General features: G+C 31.1%; 1 protein-coding gene and 2 long non-coding RNA genes across 3 annotated transcripts; 1 reads left to right on the forward strand and 2 right to left on the reverse strand.

Annotated features, from left to right (window-relative positions):
* Nucleotides 1-3,266: 3,266 nt before the first annotated feature.
* On the reverse strand, nt 3,267-4,602 carry LOC122607954. Its single transcript, XM_043781039.1, has 5 exons — nt 4,444-4,602; nt 4,072-4,168; nt 3,883-3,921; nt 3,648-3,737; nt 3,267-3,505 (listed from the first exon to the last, which is right to left on the reverse strand). Exons 1-5 carry the CDS (start codon nt 4,550-4,552, stop codon nt 3,469-3,471), a joined length of 372 nt encoding a protein of 123 aa, XP_043636974.1. The 5' UTR covers nt 4,553-4,602; the 3' UTR covers nt 3,267-3,468.
* A 4,199-nt stretch (nt 4,603-8,801) lies between these two features.
* LOC122607956 lies at nt 8,802-9,913 on the reverse strand. Its single transcript, XR_006325131.1, has 2 exons — nt 9,422-9,913; nt 8,802-9,076 (listed from the first exon to the last, which is right to left on the reverse strand). It is a non-coding gene; the product is annotated as an uncharacterized LOC122607956 (long non-coding RNA).
* A 476-nt stretch (nt 9,914-10,389) lies between these two features.
* Nucleotides 10,390-12,048, forward strand: LOC122607955. The gene is made up of 3 exons (XR_006325130.1): nt 10,390-10,587; nt 11,151-11,222; nt 11,791-12,048. It is a non-coding gene; the product is annotated as an uncharacterized LOC122607955 (long non-coding RNA).
* The last annotated feature ends 12,787 nt before the right edge of the window (nt 12,049-24,835 follow it).

Here is a 24,835-nt window from a genome sequence, read left to right on the forward strand (position 1 = left end):
AAAAACAAAACCACAAGTAAAATAGATTTTCAATTAAATACATATTCTCAAATATGTCTAACCTAATACTCGAATTTAAGATCTCTGCTATTAGTCCATAAGAAAGAACGAAAGTAGTTTTGGGCTTTAGATATTGAGCTCACGTTTGGGCTTCCCTCGTATTGTTCCCCTGGTTCGAGTTTTGATAAATAGACCAATTTTTTTATGGATAAAAATAGTAAACTAAATTTTTCTATGAGATTTGAAACCCTCGCCAGAAACGTTCACTTTTTACGGCCAAATAGTTATTTGCCACAGGTGTAGTTGACACTTTTCATTGGCTCTTTATATGACTACTTTTTCGGTGACTCTTTTTTTGGGGTTTCCGGTTGGTACATGCTTTGTCGGTGACTCCTTTTTGGGGTTTCTGGTTGGTACACGCTTTTCCGGTGACTCCTTTTTGGGTTTCTGGTTTATATAGTTTTTCGGTGAGCCCTTTTTGGGTTTTCCGGTTAACTGCTGTTGCTCATGCTTGATTATATGTATATTTATTAGGGGTGAGCATGGTTCCGTTTGGGTCGATTTTTGGCTAAAACCAAAAACCAAACCGAATCTTTCAATTTTGGGAAACCAAAAACCATTGAATTCGATTTTGGCTCGATTCGGTTTTCCGGTTTTTGGGTTGGTTTCTGTTCGGTTTTCGGTTTCATCTTGTTTTGTTTTTTTTTTTTACTTTATCAAATTTAACAACTTATTAGACTATTTGTTATCATCGAGATGATTATACGTAGTAACATAGAAATAATACGGAGTAACATTTATCGTGAGCAGCTAAATCGATTATCGTGAGGCGTGAGCAGCTAAATCGATACACCATACTTTACTTCAAAATTCAAATGTAGATGTAACAAATTTTAGATGACAAATAGTATGCAGGTGAAATATCATCTTGATTAGTTACGTATACTGTACTAGATATGTAAACATTATATGTCAAAACTAAAAGATTTGGGTTAAAAAAACATATCTATACATCAAGCATACATATAAACTTAAGTATATAGAAACAAAGGATAAATTGATTTAATATATATAAATTATGAGACAACCCATATATCACATACGGGTATTAAGAATAGTCATATTAATGTAATAAAATATTAGTTTTAATTGTGTTGTGAATATATGTGAAATTTTTTAATTAAGTTAGGTTGTGTAGAAATTAATTTTTTTAATTGTACAATCAAGAGTAAATATTGTACTGTTTAATGATATAAAGAATGAGAATATAATGTCCGTAAATAACCACCCACTTGTTTATACTTGCAAAACACTAGTATTTTCACACAATTGAAAGTAAGTATCGTACTGTTTAATGATGTAAAGAATGACAATATAATGTCTTTAAATAACTACCTACTTGTTATACTTGCAAAACACTAATTTTTTTTTTTTGAACATACTTGCAAAACAGTAATATTTCCACACAGCATTTGTCGTTGAAGACAGAACACTAATATTTCCACACAACATTTGTCGTTGAAGATAAAAATGTTACCCATTAATATTTGCATCTATACACTTTAGTTTTATAATTCTGATAACAAACAGTGGTTTATTTCCATACATATCAAAAGAATAATCACAAACTAAAAATACAAATTAAGATCTCTTGAAAAAAAGTATTAAGTGAGGTTGGTTGACATTATCTAAAGGTACTATTGTTTGCATCAGCATATTGAATGACCGTTAGGATCAATGGAGATATATAGATCTTAAAGTAGACTTTTTTGGGGAAGAATCTTAAATTTGCAGGTCTCGATAAAAATAGGATATAACAAAGTTTAAAAAACAAAGGTCCTTACAGATATGGAGTACTTAAACACCACCAGATCATAAACAAATACTGTTATTGGTACATCTAAATGTATAACAGAGAACTCTTCCAACTTCTTGTTAAGCTTCTAAAGTATCAGATCTTACAGCAGTGATATACATGGAAATCATACTGAAAAATATACTAAAACAGGCATCCAAGTATCCAAAAAAAAATCAATCAAATACAAAAACATTTGGGGACATGTGAAAGTTCCAGTCTTATATATACTTCATTTCTTTTTCTTTCAGTTGAAGGGCATGTACCATGATTTTATGATACAAGAACAAATATCCATACATAGACATCGAAATATTCTGCTTGACTTGTAAATGGACGCACTTGTAGGCCGAACTAACAAAACAAGGAACCAATACTACGTAAGATTCTGTCCTTTAGAAGGAGAAATGGTTCCCCTATCAATCCTATTTCTAACAAAATGCCGATCCAAACTCATCATATCTTTACTGGAGGACCGTTCATCACTAGTTACAAGCGGTATCTGACTCTTTTTTTTTTTCCCTGTGCAAAATACTCTAATTTCTAGAAATGATCCCTAAAGGTAAAAGTGAAACAAAAACGTACGAATGGTTGTCAGTAACTGGCATATATCAAAAGATTACACCAAAATGTACAAAAGTTGAAAGCGGATGGTACAAGTACATGACAACTTAACTCTGGTATGTACAGTGAATTATTTAAGTGTGACAATCACCTCGTAATTCCGCTTGCATAGTCACACTCCTCTCACCCCCCAAAAAAGAATCTCAAAATAATAGCTAACGTGTTTTTCAAATAATATCTACTTGCTCTGATTACAAGGACAGCCCAATTTAATTCCTCTTTTCTCTCCTATGTATTGCCTCCAAGAAAAAGCTACTAGAAACCATCTTAACCCAATACCCGACTTGTCTTGGTTACCTTTTAACCACATTGACAGATTTCCCTTTTCATATCACCAATTCACTATTGGTAGTATCGCGACAACACTCATTGAATAGCCCTACGTGTTATGTTTAGCAAAACCTTAGTAACAGATATGAATTTTTTCAGAAAGTGTTTGATTCAAAATAAAAGTATAACACTTAAATAAGAAATTCCAAAAAACCTCAATCACCAAATTGATAGAAACACCATTAACTCATTCAATATAGTTGTTAGGCATGAGGCGTTCTAACATCCTCACAAGTCACAAGAGGTATCCAGTTCGAGCTTCCCCGTGTAATGGTCACTGAGTCCAGGACTCGCCCGCCCCTGGTAACCTAATAAAGAAAAACCTATCCCTCTACCCGTTTTTAGATTCATGTAAAAAAACACTACACCTTAAATCATCAAGACTATGATTCATCCTAACATTACTATTCCATTAAGTCATTCACTATCACAACTTTTAATTCCACACATAAACTCGTTACATAACCAAGTGCAAATATTACTAGATAAAAGTAGATTAACAATCATTACATAAGACAAGCATATGACAATATCCTTCCAAGATTACAAGATACTATTAAAGAGTTGATGGACGAAACAAACTTGATAGAATAATAATTTATCTTCTTTATCGGCTAGAAATAGATTATGCATCTCATAAGCAAGTGCTATATATTTTGTCACGCATCTTGGTCCCATCCTTCCCTAAACATTTGCCTACAATCATCAATCGATGAAAACTCAATTACAAAAAGAATAATAAGGGTTTAAAGTATACTTCTTCAAAACTTTTTTAATAAAATATGTATGTATAACAAGAGTAGAATTCTAATTAGAAAAATATTGAAAGTATACTCACTGTTGTTTCTCGGTAAAAAACGCAAGCCGGCTACGCCTGCCACCCCACAGGCGCCTGTGCTCACCTTTTCGCCTTTCAAGAACTAGGCGCCTACGATAAATCAATTCATTAAGAAACAAATTAGAGCATTATCGTAGTTGTCAGTTAATAAAATTAAATCATTCACTTCACAAATGAAGTATTTATGTAACAAGTTTTACACATAAACCTAATTGATTAAAAGAAACAAACTCACTTATTCGCAACGAAGGCCGCGTTGACTATCCAAGCTTTCCTGCAATCAAATTTAAGAACAAATCATTAGGCCAGTTGGAATTTATATTAAATTCATTCATTCATTCATTCATTCATTCTAGGATAAAACAAAATACATAATAATAATAATAATAATAATAATAATAATAATAATAATAATAATAATCACATCTCCTTAAAAGTTGAACACTTTCCGAAATCAGCTATTTCATTATCTCCATTTTCTAGTCCCTCGAGAAAGATTGCTTTGCGAATCTGTATTAAGTCTGCCAGAATCAATTTGTTGTTAGTAAATAATCAATTAAACCTCCATCAATTATGAATCAAATCGATACAACTCATATTCATACTCATATATGCATATATACACACACATATATATGCATTTATACATATAGTTAGCTAGACATGAACATACATATATGTGTATATATATATATACACACACATATATATGCATTTATACATATAGTTAGCTAGAAATGAACATACATATATATGTATACATATATATACACACACATATGGCAATCAAACATACCGTACGGCCTGCTTTTATAATAATCAAAGTCATGTATAACCAAATAATCCTCAATGATAGGATTCTTCGACGATACTTTTGTGGGATTTGTTGTTGTTTCTAGACGCATCGGAAATAAAAATAAATAAAGTTATGATAAATATAAGAAACAAAATAAATGATGATAAGGTATGTTTTTCTCTCTGTATATATAGCCCTAATAATATTGTATACAATTTGTATGAAACGACACCAATGTGTTAATACCAAAATCGTCGGTTTTATTTGGAGTAGATAAGAAAAGAAAGAGTAATAAACTTTTAGTTTTTTAATTCTTGAGTTTTTTTTGTTTTAAGAAAAATGAAGGGAAAGAAAAGAAAACAAAAATGATGTTTTGATCCCAAAACTTTCCTACCATTTTTGAAAAGATTTGGAAAGAAAAGTGGTTAAATTATTATTATACCCCTCAAACTTATAAAGGTTTTAATTACTATAAGGCTATAAATGTAAAATTATATCTTTTTATCCTTTCTTTTTCTTCACTTCTAACTCAATAATACATTCAACTCTCAACTTTCTTTTCTTTTCTTTCAACTCGAAAATGTCTCTTTTTTATGTAATTTTATATCATTTCTTCCCCTATCCAATCTCCTCCTTTCTCTTCTTTTAATAAAAACTCGAGAATACAGTGCAAAAGTCATGTTTCATCCTTAGGTATCAAAAAAGACATCAGCAGTCCTTTATATGAGGGTAAAGTTCACATTCAATCCTTTCTTTTAAGGTTCATCATCTTTTATGTGTTCCACATGAAACTATTTCTGTCTTTTTCTTTATAGAAATACTAGATTCAAAATATATATACCTACATATGCATACATATACACAAGCAATCTTGGTATGTATAAACATACAAATGATATTTGTCTAAACCCACACCCATCATCATCATTATCAATTCCCCCACCAACTCGGAGAAACTGTTACAAATTTCTTTCAATTTCTTCATATCACAAAACAAGTATATGATTTTTCTTTCAATTTCTTCTTGCTGAAACTAATCATATACGCCTTCAAAATACAATGGTTATATCACTTAAGTATGCAAAAGAAAATAACAATTGTGATACAAGTTAATGTGAGCTTCTAGATCTTCAACTTAGAAGACATATAAGAAAAAAATTGTGTTTAGTTTAGGGGAGTGTGAAGAGTATCAACTTGTATTACAATTGTTTTCGTCCTCTTACATACTACTATCAGAAATCATATATCGAGTTTAGAAAATCTGTTTGAAACAAACCGTAGGGTTAATTTAGTCAAAGAAAATTTGCAAAGTTACAACAGCAAATCTGTTATCATCCGCATCAAGTGTACAAGGAGCAAGGAAATGTTATTGGATTCATTTATCAGAATTGATCACCATTTGTGATCAATTTCAACCGACATCAAAGGTTTCAATCGAATTGCAATATTTCTCTTACGAATAACAAACATAATCATCAAGAATGTGCGGTTATGTGAGACAACACATAAGAAATTAGGCAAATACTTGATACAAATGCCAATGATTATGTGATATGAAACCCCTATATATAATGTATGTGGCAACAAATAAGAGTTACCAAAAAGAAAAAAAATTACAACCGGAGATTTTTGAACCCATGACTATGGAAGTAACACCTACAATAACAACAAGTTCCACCAAACAGTGATGTATTTACATATTTATGATCACGCTTATCAAATCACTATTATTTATAACATTGAAATAATTAATATTTGACAAACACAAGAATAAAAATAAAAGATTAATCCACGAAATTTTACTTTTGGAAAAGGGTTTTTAAAGTGATAATTATTTGTAGTCAGGTGGACTCGATCGACAAGTACGGTTACCTTACTCTTCACACTCCTTAATTTGATATTTCTGCGTTTGACCAGAGGTTCTTATGAAATGAGTCTCTACCCCATCGATAGCAGAAGCAAGACTTTATACAATTTACCTCCCTCTTACTTTGCACGAGTGATTGTGTCTTGTTGTTATGTTAAAGTGAAAATTGTTTATTTAGAAATCAACTTGGTTAATAAAAAATAAGGGTTTTCTTTATGGGGTGTTTGGTTCGCAGAATTTCAAGGAATTCGATGGAATTGGAATCTGAATTTCATTTCATATCCTGTTTGGTTGGCAGAATGGAATTTTCAGATTCCATTCTATTAGTTGTCTGGTTCGTATGGAATTGGATTCCTTCAAATTCCATCATATGATGGAATTCAAGATTCCTTTACATTTTTAATGGAAAGTTTGAAATTCCTTTGTAATTCAAGTTTTTTTTTTTTTTTTTTTTGAATTTCAAATTTTGATAAAACTAAATCTTTTATAACTATTTTTTAAATATTAAAATTATTATAATATATTTCAAAACTATGTTTATGATAATAATTATTACTGTTAAAATTATTATATTTATAAAACTGTAATAATAATAATAATTACATTATTGTTAATAATTACTTCGTATTAGTTAAAAATTGTTTAAAATTTTATAAAAAAATAATAATACTTAGTTTATTACTATTTATTAAAGTCATTTTTTATATAAAAATCTAATTTTAGCTTGTAAAGTATAATATTATTTGATAAAAAAATTAATAATATATATATATAAAATTTTAAAAATATTCCTTTACAAAATTATAAATAATATTTATATAAGTATTTGTAAATTATAATATTATTGTATAAAAATATTTATTAGTTTATAAAAACTTATTACTATTTAATAAAAAGTAACTTTAATTTATAAAATTTAATATTAATCTACAAAAAATTTATTATTTTATAAAAAATTAATAATATTTTATATAAATTTTTATATTTTGTAAAATTTATTAATATTACAAATTAAAAAAATATATTTCAATTATTATTATTATTATTTTTATAATTATTATTATGAATTCCATTCAAATCCACTCAATCAAACATAAAATATTATAATTCAATCGAATTTCAATTCCATCAGATTTCAATCCATTGAGATTCCAATTTCATCAAATTCTAATTTCTTTGACAGATTTCAATTCCTTCAAAAAAAAAAAAAAAATTATGCGAACCAAACGGCCCTTTAGTGTCAGTCTAGTAGCCCACCAAAAACAAAACAAAAACATGCCATGTATCATAATTTTTGAATTAAATGCAAAAATAGTCCCTATGGTTTTCCAATTTTTGTACCGGAACTGAAGTCTTCCTTATAATGTTTAGCATCCATGGTCCCTAGAGTTATAGTTTCGCAACTTAATCCACTTAAACTTTGGAGCATAGTTGCTTTGCTTTAAAGTAAAAAGCAATTTTCTTTCTTGTTTTATTCTAAATCAATGCTAAAAATGAACCTAGTAAAAAGTGTGGTTGATTAAAAGCTATAGACTTTTAGAAGGGACCATGTAAAACAGAAAGCACAATGTTACTCTTAAACTCAGAGAACATAGACTACCAAGTAAAAAATTGTTACAAATCTCTTGTACCTGTCTATATGAGAAAACACCAAAGTTGAGAGCACAAAACATGTATATGATTTTTGCTTCGATATCTTCTTGCCGAAACTAATCATATACGACTTCAAAAAACAATGGTTATATCACTTGAGTATGCAAAAATAAAATAACAATTGTGATACAAGTTGCTAGGAGCTAGCTTCTAGCTATTCAACTTAGAAGACATAAGAAAAAAATGTGTTTAGTTGTAAGGCCATTGGTAACTTGTGTGCATGAAATATATATAATGAGAAGTTTCATTAAAGAGATATTTGTTTCTAGACTTTTTGAAACTTATGTTTCCTCATGCCCACATAAATTCCAACCTCGTGTAAGTTGATACACGTAACCGATTAAAAAAAAAACTAAAAAATCTTGATCTGGATATGTTGATTTTCAGGTCATGGATCGGATCCATATCCACTCGTTGACCCAAGCCGAAAACCATGGACCGAGTTAGCAATGAGTAAAGTAACTACAATCACAGTCAAGGTATATGTGTCACACTGCACACTATTGAATACTATGGTATAGAAAGGATTACATGTATAATGCATAAGCTACAGTGCATAATAAACCAAAGAATATGAATTACTTCTTTACTTTTTTACTTCACAAGAAACAACTTACTATGATTTACTAACAATGAGCCCGTCTACCAGAACCTATCATCGTAGGATCAGGCTCAATATGAGTCTTGAAACATGTCTTCCAATTCCAACCTCATGTAAGTTAATACACGTAGCCAAGAAAAAACTAAAAAATCTTGAGCAGGATCTATTGATTTTCAGGTCATGGATCGTATCTATATCCACTCGTTGACCCAAGCCGAAAACCCTGGACCCATTAAGTAACTAAAATCACAGTCAATATATATGAGTCAAGTAACTACAATCATAGTCAATATATATATGTGTCACACTGCGCCAAAGAATATGAATTACTTCTTTGTTTTTTTACTTCATAACAAACAACTTACTATGATTTACTAACAATGAGCCCGCCTACCAGGATCAGGCTCAATATGAGTCTTCAAACATATGTCTTCCAACTCAGACCTCTTCGTAACTACTTCTTTCATTCGGCTTGCTTTCAGTTTACTGAGCCTCTCAACTTCTTGTGAAGCCTGTCCAGATTAGACATGGTAAGATGGGAGTCGGACGGTTAGGGTAACAGCTATATATGGGTCAGGTTGAAATGTACACTTTAAAAAGGGTGAAACCGGGTTGGGTCAAGTTGACTTAGTTTGCCCTTGTTTAAAGAAACTGTGAATCCATTGAATATGATCACAACATCCATACTACTACAAAGACAATATAAACCATCAAAAAGAATGATTTAGGAGGTTGTACGTGTCTAAAGGTCTAATATGATGTTGGGTGAGTTTGAAACAGTTTGACCGGCACAGCCCATATGGACATCTTCCATTTAACTGGGAAAAACATAAGATAAGACAAAAATAGGTTTAAACCTGCCAAATAATCTCTAATGAAAGAGTCGCTGGTTTCACAATTTCCACTTCTGATAATCTAGTAACCAATGTAATCCTTGATAAGTAACTCTTTCTTCCCTTGTGGAGTCCATTATTTGCCAAAGTTCAAATAATCATGCAGCAATAACAGGTTAATTTGTGTAATTGAGCAGTTATACCCGTAGCAGAAGATAACCATTTTGACCCAAATCTTTTTTGACCCATAGAATAAGACAATGCATTCAACATGTTTTTTCAATAAAACTTATAAATACACATTATAAATATTCCCGAAAGCAGAAACTCCTGATGGCTGTTTTGACCCATTTAAGTGTATATGGGTCAACGCGTTTGAACAAAGTGTTTCAAATCAACCCAACCCACACCAAAATACAACACATGATTACTCGTTACGCAACCTGCCCGACCCACTCATTTTGCAAACTCTAGATACAGCTAAAGTGAAATAATAATAGTTCATGATCGGTGCAAGTTGTGACAACTCGTAATTAATTAACATCGGGTTAGTCTTAATCTCCATTAAGCTTAGTCATTATCATAATCTAGTCTAAATTAGACGGTTATTAGACGTGGAAGTTATTAGACAATTGGACTTTTGACTTAGTCAAATTAAATGTATCTTGATGACGTAGACTATTAGCTATCTAGACTAATGCCCAGTCTTAAAAATAACTTTAAATAAATATTTAGAGGTTATGTCTTGTACAAAATAATTAGACTGTCTACACTTAATATTATAAAGTTCACTTTGACGAAACTTTATTAACTTGTCTTAATTTAAATAACACGGGAGAAAATACCTTTACTTTAAATTATAACCTTTTAGTCATACGGTATTTAATCGTAAGCATTTTACCAAATTAAGGGTACATAATACTCAAAATAAGGCCACTAGGCCGGTCCTTTGTTTGTGGTGGAAATTAAAACACCAATACACCCCTTTTTCTTCTTTCTTTGCTGCGTCGAGACACACAAACATAACACACACACACCACATTTTATTCTCAAAATCAATCTATGATTTATTGAAATCAAATGGGAAATAAATTTTAGTGTTATAACAAAATCATTTGGCAAGCATAATTTTCTTGTAATCAGCATCCTCATCGTCATCTTCTAAACTTTATTTCAAGAACTTCAAATTGGTAAGCAACTTTTCTCTAAACTTTTATTATACTAAATCCTATTTGAAGGTTTAATTTCATTTATATTGATTGAACTAGTAGGCCTTGATAATGAAATGAGTTTTGGTTTTTGATGTTAGATGAAATTTTACTAGAAATAGGTCTTGGAAATCACAAGTGATGGGATTGTTTTGATAAGTAAAAATGGACAGTTTTTATTTTTTTAGTTCTTTCAACATGTATCTAGTCATTGTAATGAAAAGGTTGGATTATAAATCATTGTGGATTTCTGAAAAACGGGTAGAAAAACTGTTTTTCACTCGTTGCAGTCGTGTCTCGCGACGCGAGATCAGAGGCTATTTGATATTTTCAAAAGACGGTAACTTATGCACTTGAACTTTGTGTATATGGATTAGTACTTTAGACTACCTTATAATGACAATGTCAGTAACATTGATAGTCAAATAAAATGGACATTTATCACATACTTGGTCGTGGCATTCTAGGAACGATAGCTAAGTAGTTGTACGTAGGATACTTGTCGTCATGAGATTTGATCCTCACCATTGGTACTTATATCCTAGGTTCGGATAGACGTGGAGACTAAATTGCTCATTTACAAATCTGCTCATCCTTTTAATTCGTCAATCTATAAGGTGAGTTTATGGCGCCCTTTTTTTTTTTCTTTTTACTTTGGGCCTGAAAAGCATATACTGTTGTATACACGATTACTTTATAAATGATTTGTATTTGTCTATGTCATGTGATTTGGCTACTTAAATCATTTGCCTTATGTTTGCCATGTTGACGGTTATCTGAAAATGTGTATACACGTCTTATGAAATTTTGCTCTATGTAACTTAGACTTGCCATGTTGTCGGCTGACTAAATGTTTATGTGTTTGACAGACTAAAATGTTCCCCTTATGTAGTTATTACCATTATGAGATCCTAATGGTTGTTTTGTCAGATTTTGTTCCTGACTGTCATGGTTCTGGTCCGCACCCCACTTTAGACGGGAAATCCTGTGCGAGGCATATTAGTCATATTGTCGGACTTAGGTCTGGACTGTCATTATATATTGTCGGATTTTGCTCCCAGCTGTCTTGTCTTAAATAACTACATGTCATTATGTATTCTCAATGACGACTAAACTTTGGTCAAATACACTGTAAACTCACCAACTATTTCGATAGTTGATCCTCTCAAATTTCATGCTTTTCAGGTAACCAACAGTAAGTCTTGGATCATCTTGGCATTTTAGGGCCATTCTTTTGACTTTGGATGTACAATTAGCATCAGACATATGCGAACTATCATCTTATTAGTTCTAATCGTACTAGACTGTCCAAATATTTATCTTGTATTCAGTGGGCCAAATTCCATATATGGATGACTTGTATCCGTATTCTGGGGTTCACATTTGAACGATTGTACTTGTATTAGACTTGTATTTGGTATTAAATAGATGTAATTTCTATTAGCCTTTGGTTAGTACGTAATTATTTGTTAACTCTGTATTTCCGCTACAACGGGGTGTGACACAAGTAGTGTAAGGTTACTTACCGCCATGGATTATCACCCATGAGCATCATGTCTCCTTCATCATCAGTGAACACGATTTAGGTGTTGATTTCTAGGGCGAAGCTTCCCGTTGATCTCAAGCATGTTTTCAAGTTCATCTATAAGCTCATCATACCCTTTTAACATGGATAAATCAACTGCACGACCCACTGCTACTCCTGGCATTTGAACCTTCAATGATTATACTCATGTTATAGATGCAAGCAATACAACCTTTAGTCCAATATTAGTTTACTATTCTTTAGGTCTTCACTACCAATCACTTTTATCCAGCCACTTTTACACAATATTAATAAGAAAATGATGGTAATGACAATTATATTTCACGTATAAAATCCCAATAAAGTATCATAACTGACCCGTTTATTAGATATTAGAGATTGCTACAACTCTAAAGATGTTCTTGTGAACTCGAGTAACCAAAACCGGTTGATTCCGACATTTCAGCTCCAGGAAAAGGGTCAAATACACTACCGGCAAAACAATGAAACCTGGAAACAAACTCAAAGACAATGTTACAACCACCCTACCAAGCCTATTGCTTATAAAGTCAAAACCTTTTAAATTACTTGGGCTTTCTATGTCAAACCTTGTTCTTTGAAGATGAAATGTAGTAAGCTAATTATTTCCTCAACAAAAACTAACTTCTACATCAAACTTACTGTGATTTACTAACAATGAGCCTGCCTACCAGAATCTATCATCACATTAGATTTATCGATAGCCGTGGATCAGGTTCAATATGACTATATTCACGCAGAATTTGAGCAAAATGCAGCATTCATGGCCTACTTAGGCTTATCCTAAAAGTAGTATGTGCATAGGTGGTCAAATTATGTGCTTAGGTAGTCAAAGTTCCAGATACAATCAGGCTGTTAATCTTTATTCAATGTCATTAAATGCAAATCAGACAAATCCAACACTAAATGTATATGTAGCTTCAGATTCCCCCAAGTGAACGATAGGATGAAAAATCTCGGTGCTTCTGATCCAGCTTTTAATCAATGTTTATTGTCAAAAAGTCAAAAGTTTTGTGAGACAAATCCCACACAAAATGTATTAAAAACTTCAGATTCATCCAAGTCAATGATAAAAGGAAACAGTCTGGTGCTTTTAACTTAGATTGCGAGTTCGAATTAAGCATTCATGTGTATCACAACTGTGGTTCAAAATTTTGACACGCATCTATTTCAGCCTTAACATGATTCTACAAAGCTCTACGTAAGTCGTCCAGGGCATCTGTGGATATCTCAGTAAACGTGCTTTAGCAAATAAATAAAAAGGATATTGGGCTGTCCTAGTCAGTGTAGATTCACAACTATAAGGCAAATCTTTATTGGTATGATGGCCACATCAAACCAGAACACATATCCGACATAATAACTAGAACCTAGATCAAACTAAAAGCTCATATTGAAACCACATATCTAAGAACAACAGCTCAACAAAAAGCTATCAAATATCTAGATGGTGAAACAAAACCAACCGAAGTTTCAACAGAGCTCCCAATTCCCCAAAGTCACAATAAAGCAGCAACCTGAAATACAAAACAAGAATAAACCACACAAGAGAGCATCTGACTCACCAATTGTTACATGTAAAAATATCAAACGATACTGCTTTGATCCATTCTCAATTCAACCATCAGCACCTACAAAGAGTTCTGTTTTCTAATTGTTTTTCAATCTGACCATTGGCATTTCGCAGCAGCAATAAAAAACCCTTAAAAACCAAATTTTGGTCTTGAATCTTTTTGTCGAAAATCAAATAAAGTATGATCTTTTCATTAAAGCACTCATCTTCTACAACCAAAAAAAAATGATTAAGAAAGCAGATACAACAACCCATTAACACCTCATCTCCTATCCAGATTTAACTTTACAAAATAGCGAAAAATTTTGATGACCAGAAAAGAATACGAAGAAGCAAAAATCCTTAAAACTTAACTTTTGATCATCTTCCTCAAAAGACGTATTAAACATAAATAAATTACTTTTAAAAAATGAACATCTTTTTGAACAGTATTTTCAGATCCAAATAACCCTAACTCATAAACCTAAAGAATTACCAATAAATTACTTCTTTGGTGTTGATATTCCTCTTCTTTTTCGATCCGAACAAGCAAACCTTTAGCAATATTAAACCAAAACTAACCAAGAAATTCCTATCATATATGAAATAAACAACCAAAAATATATTAAAAAAGATATACAAACCTTCAAGATTACCATCATCTTTAAATCTTGTATCCAGATTTATATCTGCATTTACAAAATACATAAAGAAAATGAAATACTAACTGATCATGATCCAAAAAATATGAGGAGAGAAAGAGAGAAAAGGAGATAGAAAAAGAAGAGTATTTGATTATACATATCTTATTTATGTAAGGAAAGAATATTATACATATCTTATTTGCAGGGAAAGAAATATCTCGTTGCAGGTATCTGTCTGCATATATTTTTTGCAGAGAAAATTTTATCCAAATTTAATAAGCCCGCCAAAACCTATACATATAAAGATCCGTTATACGAAACACAGATGACATTGGCAATTGTGTGTAGAATCTGACGTGGACAGCCTAACTTCTTGCCAACTAGGATTGTATGACGCAATCCATATGTGTTCTACATTATATAGGATAGATTGGTCAAACAAGTAAAAATATATAGCTAAAAGGGAAACAAGACAGATGGGTTGAAAAATTGCACAAAGTGTATTATTAGTTCCTAAGATGGGAGAAAGTGTGTGTCCAGTAGCACTTCCAAGCTGAAATCCAACCATTGCAAGCCCAACAGCTCTGGATGGTTCAGTTTGCAGAAACTATCTACCCGAAAAATATCAAAAACAATCTAACCCTCTTGGTGATACAAAACAACAATCAATTGGAGTAATGATATGAACATGCGAGTTGATTACTATATCTGCGTAACTTGTAGTGAACTATAGTCCTATATGATCGTTAGAGGCAAAATGGGCAGGTGATGCAGAAGGGTCTTATAACTGGACAACATGGTACTTTTTCGTACATGTCACAAACAGGTTGGGTTGATCTAAAACACTCCGTGTCCATTATTTTCCATCGTTTTATAAGCTACCAGTGTGTCAAATATAACATCAAGTACTTAATATTTTAGCACTAGATTGTCTTTTTTAACAAAATGATTAGGGAATTTTTTTCATAGAAATTAGAAAATACATTTGAACAATTTTTGACCCGTTTCCATTTTAGCTTCTTTTTTATTTACTATTAAATCAGCTAATCTCTAAGGATTATACAGAAAAGTTGATTACCTGGCAATCATATTGTTCATACATGGAAGTGCCACACTTTCTGCAACTCCAAGCAAAGCACGCATGCTAAGTAGTGCCCAAAGAGAATTGTCATCAGCCCAAGCGGTGAGAAATGTAGCCATTGACCACTAGAATCCCTCCATCTATCGGTGATATTAAATATCCACAAAGTAAAGATGATTGTGATCGGTGCCACCAATCAGAAGGAAAACAAAACAAGTGGAGTAACTTCGATAATGAAGGTTTCTCTGTTTACTTCCAAACTCCAGAAAAGTTAACATTATTATCCATATAAGCTGATTACTACCGACTAAAAGTAGGATATAACAAAGTCTAAAAAACAAAGGTCCTTACAGATATGGAGTACTTGACCACCACCAGATCGTAAACAAATATTATTATTGGTACATCTAAATGTATAAAAGAGAACTTTTCCAACTTTTTGTTAAGCTTCTAAAGTATCAGATCTTACAGCAGTGATATACATGGAAATCATACTGAAAAATATACTAAAACAGGCATCCAAGTATCAAAAAAAAAATAAAAATTAATCAAATACAAAAACATTTGAGGACATGTGGAAGTTTCAGTCTTATATATACTTCATTTCTTTTTCTTTCAGTTGGAGGGCATGTAGTCATGTACCATGATTTTATGATACAAGAACAAATATCCATAGGTAGACATCGAAATATTCTGCTTGACTTGTAAATGGGACGCACTTGTAGGCCGAACTAACAAAACAAGACTATGATTCATCCTAACATTACTGTTCCATTAAATCATTCACTATCACAACTTTTAATTCCACATATAAACTCGTTAAATAACCAAGTGCAAATATTACTAGAAACTAAAACCCAACAATAAAAGTAGATTAACAATCATTACATAAGACAAGCATATGAAAATCTCCTTCCAAGATTACAAGATACAGATAAAGAGTTGATGGACGAAACAAACTTGATAGAATAATAATTTATCTTCTTTATCGGCTAGAAATAGATTATGCATCTCATAAGCAAGTGCTATATATTTTGTCACGCATCTTGGTCCCATCCTTCCCTAAACATTTGCCTACAATCATCAATCGATGAAAACTCAATTACAAAAAGAATAATAAGGGTTTACAAGTGTACTTCTTCAAAACTTTTTTAATAAAATATGTATGCATAACAAGAGTAGAATTCTAATTAGAAAAATATTAAAAGTATACTCACTGTTGTTTCTCGGTAAAAAACGCAAGCCGGCTATCCTTGTCACCCCACAGGCGCCTGTGCTCACCTTTTTCCCTTTCAAGATCTAGGCGCCTACAATAAATCAATTCATTGAGAAACAAATTAGAGCATTATCGTAGTTGTCAGTTAATAAAATTAAATCATTCACTTCACAAATGAAGTATTTATGTAACAAGTTTTACACATAAACCTAATTGATTAAAAGAAACGAACTCACTTATTCGCAACGAAGGCCGCGTTGACTATCCAAGCTTTCCTACAATCAAATTTAAGAACAAATCATTGGGCCAGTTGGAATTTATATTAAATTCATTCATTCATTCATTCATTCATTCTAGGATAAAACAAAATACATAATAATAATAATAATAATAATAATAATAATAATAATAATAATAATAATAATAATAATAATAATAATCACATCTCCTTAAAAGTTGAACACTTTCCGAAATCAGCTATTTCATTATCTCCATTTTCTAGTCCCTCGAGAAAGATTGCTTTGCGAATCTGTATTAAGTCTGCCAGAATCAATTTGTTGTTAGTAAATAATCAATTAAACCTCCATCAATTATGAATCAAATCGATACAACTCATATTCATACTCATATATGCATATATACACACACATATATATGCATTTATACATATAGTTAGCTAGACATGAACATACATATATGTGTATATATATATATACACACACATATATATGCATTTATACATATAGTTAGCTATACATGAACATACATATATGTATATATATATACACACACATATATGCATTTATACATATAGTTAGCTAGACATGAACATACATATATGTATATATATATATATACACACACATATGGCTATCAAACATACCGTACGGCCTACTTATATAATAATCAAAAGTCATGTATAACTAAATAATCCTCAATGATAGGATTCTTCGACTTCTTCAACAATACTTTTGTGGGGTTTGTTGTTTCTAGAGGCATCGGAAATAAAAATAAATACTCGTCAAAGTTATGATAAATATAAGAAAGAAAATGATAAGGTATGTTTTCCCCTCTCTATATATAGCCCTAATAAAATTGTATACAACTAGGTGGTTCAAAGCCCTTACGCAGGGCCGGAATTATCATGGTCATCCGTTATCGCTGTGAGTGAGAAAAAAATACTATATACGTTTATTTTCAAAAATCATAAAAAACATACCATCTAAATACACAATTATATATAGAGGCAATCCTAAAAGTAATAAATAAAATTTTATATACAAAACCAAATGTAGAACATAAAACATCTTATATTAATATAAAAAAACATAACAAAAAAAAATTGAGAGTAAACTAATATATCAATAAAAACAAATATAAAAGTTGGAGGTTATTTATGTAAATTTCAAAATGATGATACTGTAACTTTAAAAATCCAAAAAATTAAAATGGGGTTGTGCAGGTGTTGAACTTGTGCCTCTTCCACCAAAGAATACGACCAGCACTATCCCTTCTAAATGGCTTCATGTTTACTTCTTCTTTTATTAACTATTTATTCTGGGTTATTTTGTAACCTTTTTACTGTTCACATCAACTTCCTTTATTAAAGACTAAGTATTTCATACCGTCTGATGGGCGGTTTCGGTCTCTAAAAGTTTATGCGTTGATGGATCGGTGCTAAAGAAAACCACAAACATTTTTAAAATAGAACAAATATTAAAAAATTGACGTTGCAACGTGTTTGTTTTATCTTTTCAGGACAATACTACAACGAAATATTCATGTTTGTGTTTACTTTTAAAAATGACCAAAAGAAAAAATGTAATAAAAAATCCAAAAAACAAAGGAAAAACAAAACTACAACAAAATCTTATAGGAAAAAAAATTTCAGAAAAAATAATCTAATATTATAAAAGGAATTGTTGAAAAAAATAAAAAGTATAATGAAAACAAAAAAGTTTCAAAAAAAAAATGTTAAAATAACAAAAAGTTACAAAACAAATTTAAAAAGAAAAACAAAATGTTTAAAAGAACTTCCAAAATAAAATTAAAATAGACTAAAATTTTTTTAAAAAAAACCTTTCAAATTTCAAAACAAAACAAAAAAATGCAAGTAAATGTGAAAAAAAAGTTACATGAAAATAAGAATTTTTTATATATATAAGAAAAAATAAATAAATAAACCCATATGTTATTTTAAACTCAAAAATAAAATATTAGGGGGTAAAACATAAATTTCAAAACATCCTAAACAATAAAATACAAAACAAAACAAAAAAAAAACATTAAAGGAAAGTGAGGGAGGGTTTTGAACCTGTGACCCCTCCCTTTGAAACCAAGAGACAAGCCACTCCAGCCAAGGCAACACTTGCTTTATAATTGCTATATAAAATATTTATCTAAAAGTTTGAGGTAAAGACAAAAACTTACTGTTCACGACCAACTGCTTTATTAGAGTGAGTAATTTGTATGAAACGAAACCTATGTGTTAATACCAAAACCGTCCATAGTTTACCTCAAAAGTCAAGTTTCATCCTTAGGTATCAGAAAAGACATCGGCAGTCCTTTATATGAGGGTAAACTTCACATTCAATCCTTTCTTTTAAGGTTCATCATCTTTTATTTGTTCCATATGAAACTATTTGTGTCTTTTTCTTTTTGGAAATACAATATATCTATACTACTATATAAAAATTATACTCATATGTTGAAAGTTTACAAAATTGGACATGTGAATTGACCAAAATACCCTTAATGAATTAAATCACTTCAAACCCTTAATATTAAATCACACCATTAGTCCCTTATATTATAAAATATCTCTATTACCCATTTTAAATCAAACACCTCTACATCAATTACCTACACCATTTGACGCTGCCACCACCATCACCATCTGTCGCCGCCATCACACCGCCGTTATCGTCGCTGCATTGCGCGGGTACCATGCTCGTAGATTCAAAAACATATATACATACATATGCATACGTTACACAAGCAATCTTGGTATGTATAAACCTACCCAAATGATATTTGTCTAAACCCACACCATCATCATCATCATCAATTCTCCCACCAACTCGGAGAAAATGTTATAAATTTCTTATACCTGTTTAGATGATAAGACACCAAAGTTGAGACTTGAGACTACAAAACAACTATATGGTTTTGCTTCATTATCTTCTTTCTGAAACTAATCATGTACGCCTTCAAAAAACAATGGTTATATCACTTGAGTATGCAAAAGAAAATAACAATTGCGATACAAGTTAGAAGACATAAGAAAAAAAATGTGTTTAGTTGTAAGGCCATGTGAAACTTGTGCGCATGAAATATATACAATGAGAAGTTTCATTAAAGAAATGTTTGTTTCTAGACTTTTTTGAAAACTTATGTTTTCTCATCTCCACATAAATTCCAACCTCATGTAAGTTGATACACGTAACCGATAAAAAAAAACTAAAAAATCTTGATCAAGATCTGTTGATTTTCGGGTCATGGATCGGATCCATAACCACTCGTTCACCCAAAGTGAAAACCCTGAACCAAGTTAGCAATGAGTCAAGTAACTACAATCACCGTCAATATATATGTGTCACACTTCACACTATTGAATACTATGGTATAGAATGGATTACATGTATAATGCATAAGCTACGGTGCATAAACCAAAGAATATGAATTACTTTGTTTTTTTACTTCATAACAAACAACTTGCTATGTATTACTAACAATGAGCCCGCCTATCGGAATCTATCATCTCATTAGATTTATCAATAGCTGTGCTAGGATCAGGCTTAATATGAGTCTTGAAACATATGTCTTCCAACTCAGACCTCCTCTTCGTAACTACTTCTTTCATTTGGCTTGCTTTCAGTTTACTGAGCCTCTCAACTTCTTGTGAAGCCTGTCCAGATTAGATATGGTAATATGGGAATGAGGCGGGTCGGGTTAAAGCTATATATTGGTCAGGTTGAAATGTACACTTTAAAAAGGGTGAAACCGGGTCGGGTCAGGTTCTGTTAATCCATTGAATATGATCACAACATCCATACTACTACAATGACAATACAAACCATCAAAAAGAATGATTTAGGAGGTTGTACGTGTCTAAAGGTCTGATATGATGTTGGGCGAGTTTGAAACAGTTTGACCGGTACAGCCCATATGATATATTCCACTTAAGCTATAAAAAGAATTACCCCGTTTAACTGGGAAAAACAAAAGATAAGGCAAAAATAGGTTTAAACCTGCCAAATTATTTCTAATGAAAGAGCTGCTGGTTTCACAATTTCTACTTTTGATAATCTAATAACCAATGTAATCCTTGATAAGTAACTCTTTCTTCCCTCATGGAGTCCATTATTTGCCAAAGTTCAAATAACGATGCACTAATAACAGCCTTACAGGTTAATTTGTGTAATTGAACAGTTATACCCATAGCAAAAGATAACCATTTTGACCCAAATCTATTTTGACATGTAGCATAAGACAATGCATCCAACCTGTTTTTTCAATAAAATTTATAAATACACATTATAAGTATCCGTGAAAGCAGAAACTCCTGATGGCTATTTTGACCCATTTAATATGGGTCAACATCGGTTATATGTTTTTTGCAACATGTCTAATGGATTATTTGAAATGCTTAAAATGCGTTTGAACAAAGTATCATATCAACCCAACCCACACCAACGTATCATATCAACCCAACCCACACCAACCATGACCCACTCATTTTTCAAACTCTAGCTACAACTAAAGTGAAAAAATAATAGTTCATGACTGGTGCAAGTAGTGTAAGGTTACTTACTACCATGGATCATCACCCATGAGCATCATGTCTCCTTCATCATCATCAGTTAACAAAATTTAGGTGTTGATTTCTAGGGCGAAGCTTCTCGTTGAACGCAAACATGTTTTCAAGCTCATCTATAAGCTCATCATACCCTTTTAACATGGATAAATCAACTACACGACCCATAGTAAGACCAGTTGTACTCATAAGGTGATATTATTATGAACTGTTTGTCGTAATCGTTTCACAAGACACATGCTACAATAATTTTTCTGTCATAGAAATTTTTTGAAACCAGTTGTACTCATAATGTGATATTATTATGAAAGATAATTAATAATTTAAGAAGAAACATATGTGTGATATTGCATTAACATTTTTTTAGTTAGCAGTTTGTTCGTAGTATAAATAGGTGTTTTCAGTATAAAGAAGTGCATGTGGGTGCTTAGAAAGCATGTATAAAGAACTGCATTTTTTGGTATAAATAAGCATTATTTTTTATTGCCATCTTCAAACAATTGGTAGAGAATACTATATATCATGTTGCCTATTTCCACACATTATCCAACCCACCCGTTTTAAACGTTATAGCAAATGCTAAATACATCAATACCAAAACATTGTTTGTTTTGACTACCTAACTCACCTGGTTTTACTACGTATAGATAATTACTTTTACATCAATTATCATCTACTCGACGCCACCTCTACCACCAATAGTCGCCCCATCACCACACCATCGCCGTTATGACCACCGCCGCATTACACGGATACCGTGCTAGTTTAGTTTCAAAGAGAAAACAAGTTGGTTACATAAAAGAGAAAAAAAAAAGAGAATAGAAGGTTGTGCTCTACGCATTTAGTTTTATAAATCATTGTTATAAATAAGCCAGCTATTAGCGGACCAAGACAATTAGAATACAACTTAGCCGTCACAGTGTCACTGTAGAACTGAAGTTTTGATTTGTTATATATGAATAGCCTAGGGAGGTGGGGAGACGCTTTCTTAACCAAATCCGTGTTATAGATACCCTTGTAAAATAAATTTTCAATTTAAATCTCTTTGATAAGAAACTAGAAAAAACTCATCCGAGTCAACCGTAAGTGTAAATTAAATACATAAGTTACCCTGAAATATGTCTAACGTAGTACTCGAACTTAAGACCTCTTGTGACTAGATAAAGAAAGAATTTGGTTTTGTACTTTTGATATTGAGCTCACTATTTGTAACATCGAACGAGAGTAGTGGAAAATTAATAGGGCAAGAAGGAGGTGTAGGTTCTCAAAAAATATCGTATAGACCAATAAATTAAAAAAGTAGGTGATAAATTGACCACGACTTACTATGATTTCCATATAGAAATTTCTTGCATGCTTTTTGAACCGCTGGAATGAAGTATCTAAACCTTCTAATAGACATAACATCCATGAACACAGTCTATCAAACTAGTGACTAGTGTTATAAGTTGTTGGACGGCGAAAAGGTTGCCCCCCTCCCCCCTCTTTCTCCAGGTAGTAAAGTAGCTCAAAGCCTCAATGAGCTTTCTCACGACTTTTTTTTTCCCCGAGGGAGGGGGGGATTTGATACATATCCCGCTTTTATTTCCTAATCAGTAATTTGATTGTATTCCATAAAGACTTTCATGTGCACTTAGCAGATAACCTGATAGGTGAGTCACTCTTCGCTATCCTAGTAGGTGCTAGAGGTAGCGCATATTTTACTAGAAACATGGACAAAGTTGGTGCCTTTGATCTTAGAGGTAAATAATAATCGTGATAAAATAGACTTAAAAAAAAAGTATGTGATTAAAGATCTCAAAAATACGTGTGTTAAAGATAATGTGAAGTAATTCAAGATAAGTATACAAAACATTTGAGATTAGCCGGTAACAATTTTAAAACATGTCATGGTCAATTCAGGTTATGCTTGACTATATTTATATTTAATATAACTTTCTCTACCCCACATTTAGTCTTTATTTATTAAAAAAAAAAAGTAATCTGGTATTTTAAAGTTTGGTGTTACACATCAATGGCTGGAATACTTGTCGTCACCACCGTCGTCACCATTATCAATATCGTCTCCATCAGTCATTACCGCCACCACAATTTCGTTGTATTATATTAGAGTATTAATTTTCTAATTTAGTTATTGTATTTACTTTATATATTTTATGATTTCATTTATTCATGACTCAGGAATTAAGATAGATATTTTTTAATAATAATTAAAAATTTATCTTAAATACATCAAATATATACATATAAACTTTAGTATATAGAAACATAGGATAAATTATTTAAAGAGTTATTTATTGAAATGGTACCTGGACTATCCACCATATTACTGGTTTCATACCTATAACTTTAAAATTACTCTCATTATACCCCAACTTATCAATTTTTCACTCGGACGATACCTGACTTGACGGGCGTCAGTTTGGCCGTTAAGTTGGGGTATGACTACCGTAAATTTTAAAGTTTTAGGTATAAACCAGTAATATGGTGGATAGTCCAGATATCATTTATGTAATTATTATTATTATTATTATTATTATTATTATTATTATTATTATTATTATTATTATTATCATTATTATCATTATTATTATTATTATGGTTGTTGCTGTTGTTGTTTTTTTTAATTACACAAAGTACATTGATATTTTTTTTGTAGATATTTATATTTATTTTATAAAAGAATACTTTATTTTTATAAAAAAATTATTGTAAATATTTAACTTTTTATTAAAAACTATTAATATTTCAAAAACTATTATTTATAAAATTTATTTTTAAATAAAATAATATTTTCTTTTATAAAAGATCATTTTTAGTACAAAGTTTTTATTTTATAAAAAATATTTTTCAATCTTCTTTTTTAAAGGGGTGAACCGAAAAGAATCTCATAATTTCTTGTATTGCATTAGTACCTGTACAACTACTATGTAAGGTTTGAATCAGCTCAAAACAGATTTAATCAACTCCATGTGGTGATATCCATTCAAGACTTCACGTTCATTTATCAATGCTTTACATGAAATTAATGTACTGTTTCCGATTTACTTATTTTTTTAAATAAAAAATAAATAAATATGAAATAAATAAAATCATCATGAATCTATAATTTGATTGATTAATAGTTTTTAATAAAAAAAACTAAATATTTATAATATTTTTATAAAAATAAAGTATTCTTTTATAAAAAATATTTTTCAATCTTCTTTTTTAAAGGGGTGAACCGAAAAGAATCTCATAATTTCTTGTATTGCATTAGTACCTGTACAACTACTATGTAAGGTTTGAATCAGCTCAAAACAGATTTAATCAACTCCATGTGGTGATATCCATTCAAGACTTCACGTTCATTTATCA

Source organism: Erigeron canadensis, chromosome 7, assembly GCF_010389155.1.
Source record: "Erigeron canadensis isolate Cc75 chromosome 7, C_canadensis_v1, whole genome shotgun sequence".
In the NCBI taxonomy this organism is placed as follows: Eukaryota; Viridiplantae; Streptophyta; class Magnoliopsida; order Asterales; family Asteraceae; genus Erigeron; species Erigeron canadensis.

Bases quoted from the DNA above. Each gene is read 5' to 3' on its own strand.
- LOC122607954 (XM_043781039.1), bottom strand. From the start codon at position 4,552: ATGCGTCTAGAAACAACAACAAATCCCACAAAAGTATCGTCGAAGAAT. The intron at 4,169-4,443 runs GTATGTTTGATT...TGATTCTGGCAG, and splicing joins TTATAAAAGCAGGCCGTACG to ACTTAATACAGATTCGCAAA. The intron at 3,738-3,882 runs GTGAGTTTGTTT...GATTTATCGTAG, and splicing joins GCGGCCTTCGTTGCGAATAA to GCGCCTAGTTCTTGAAAGGC.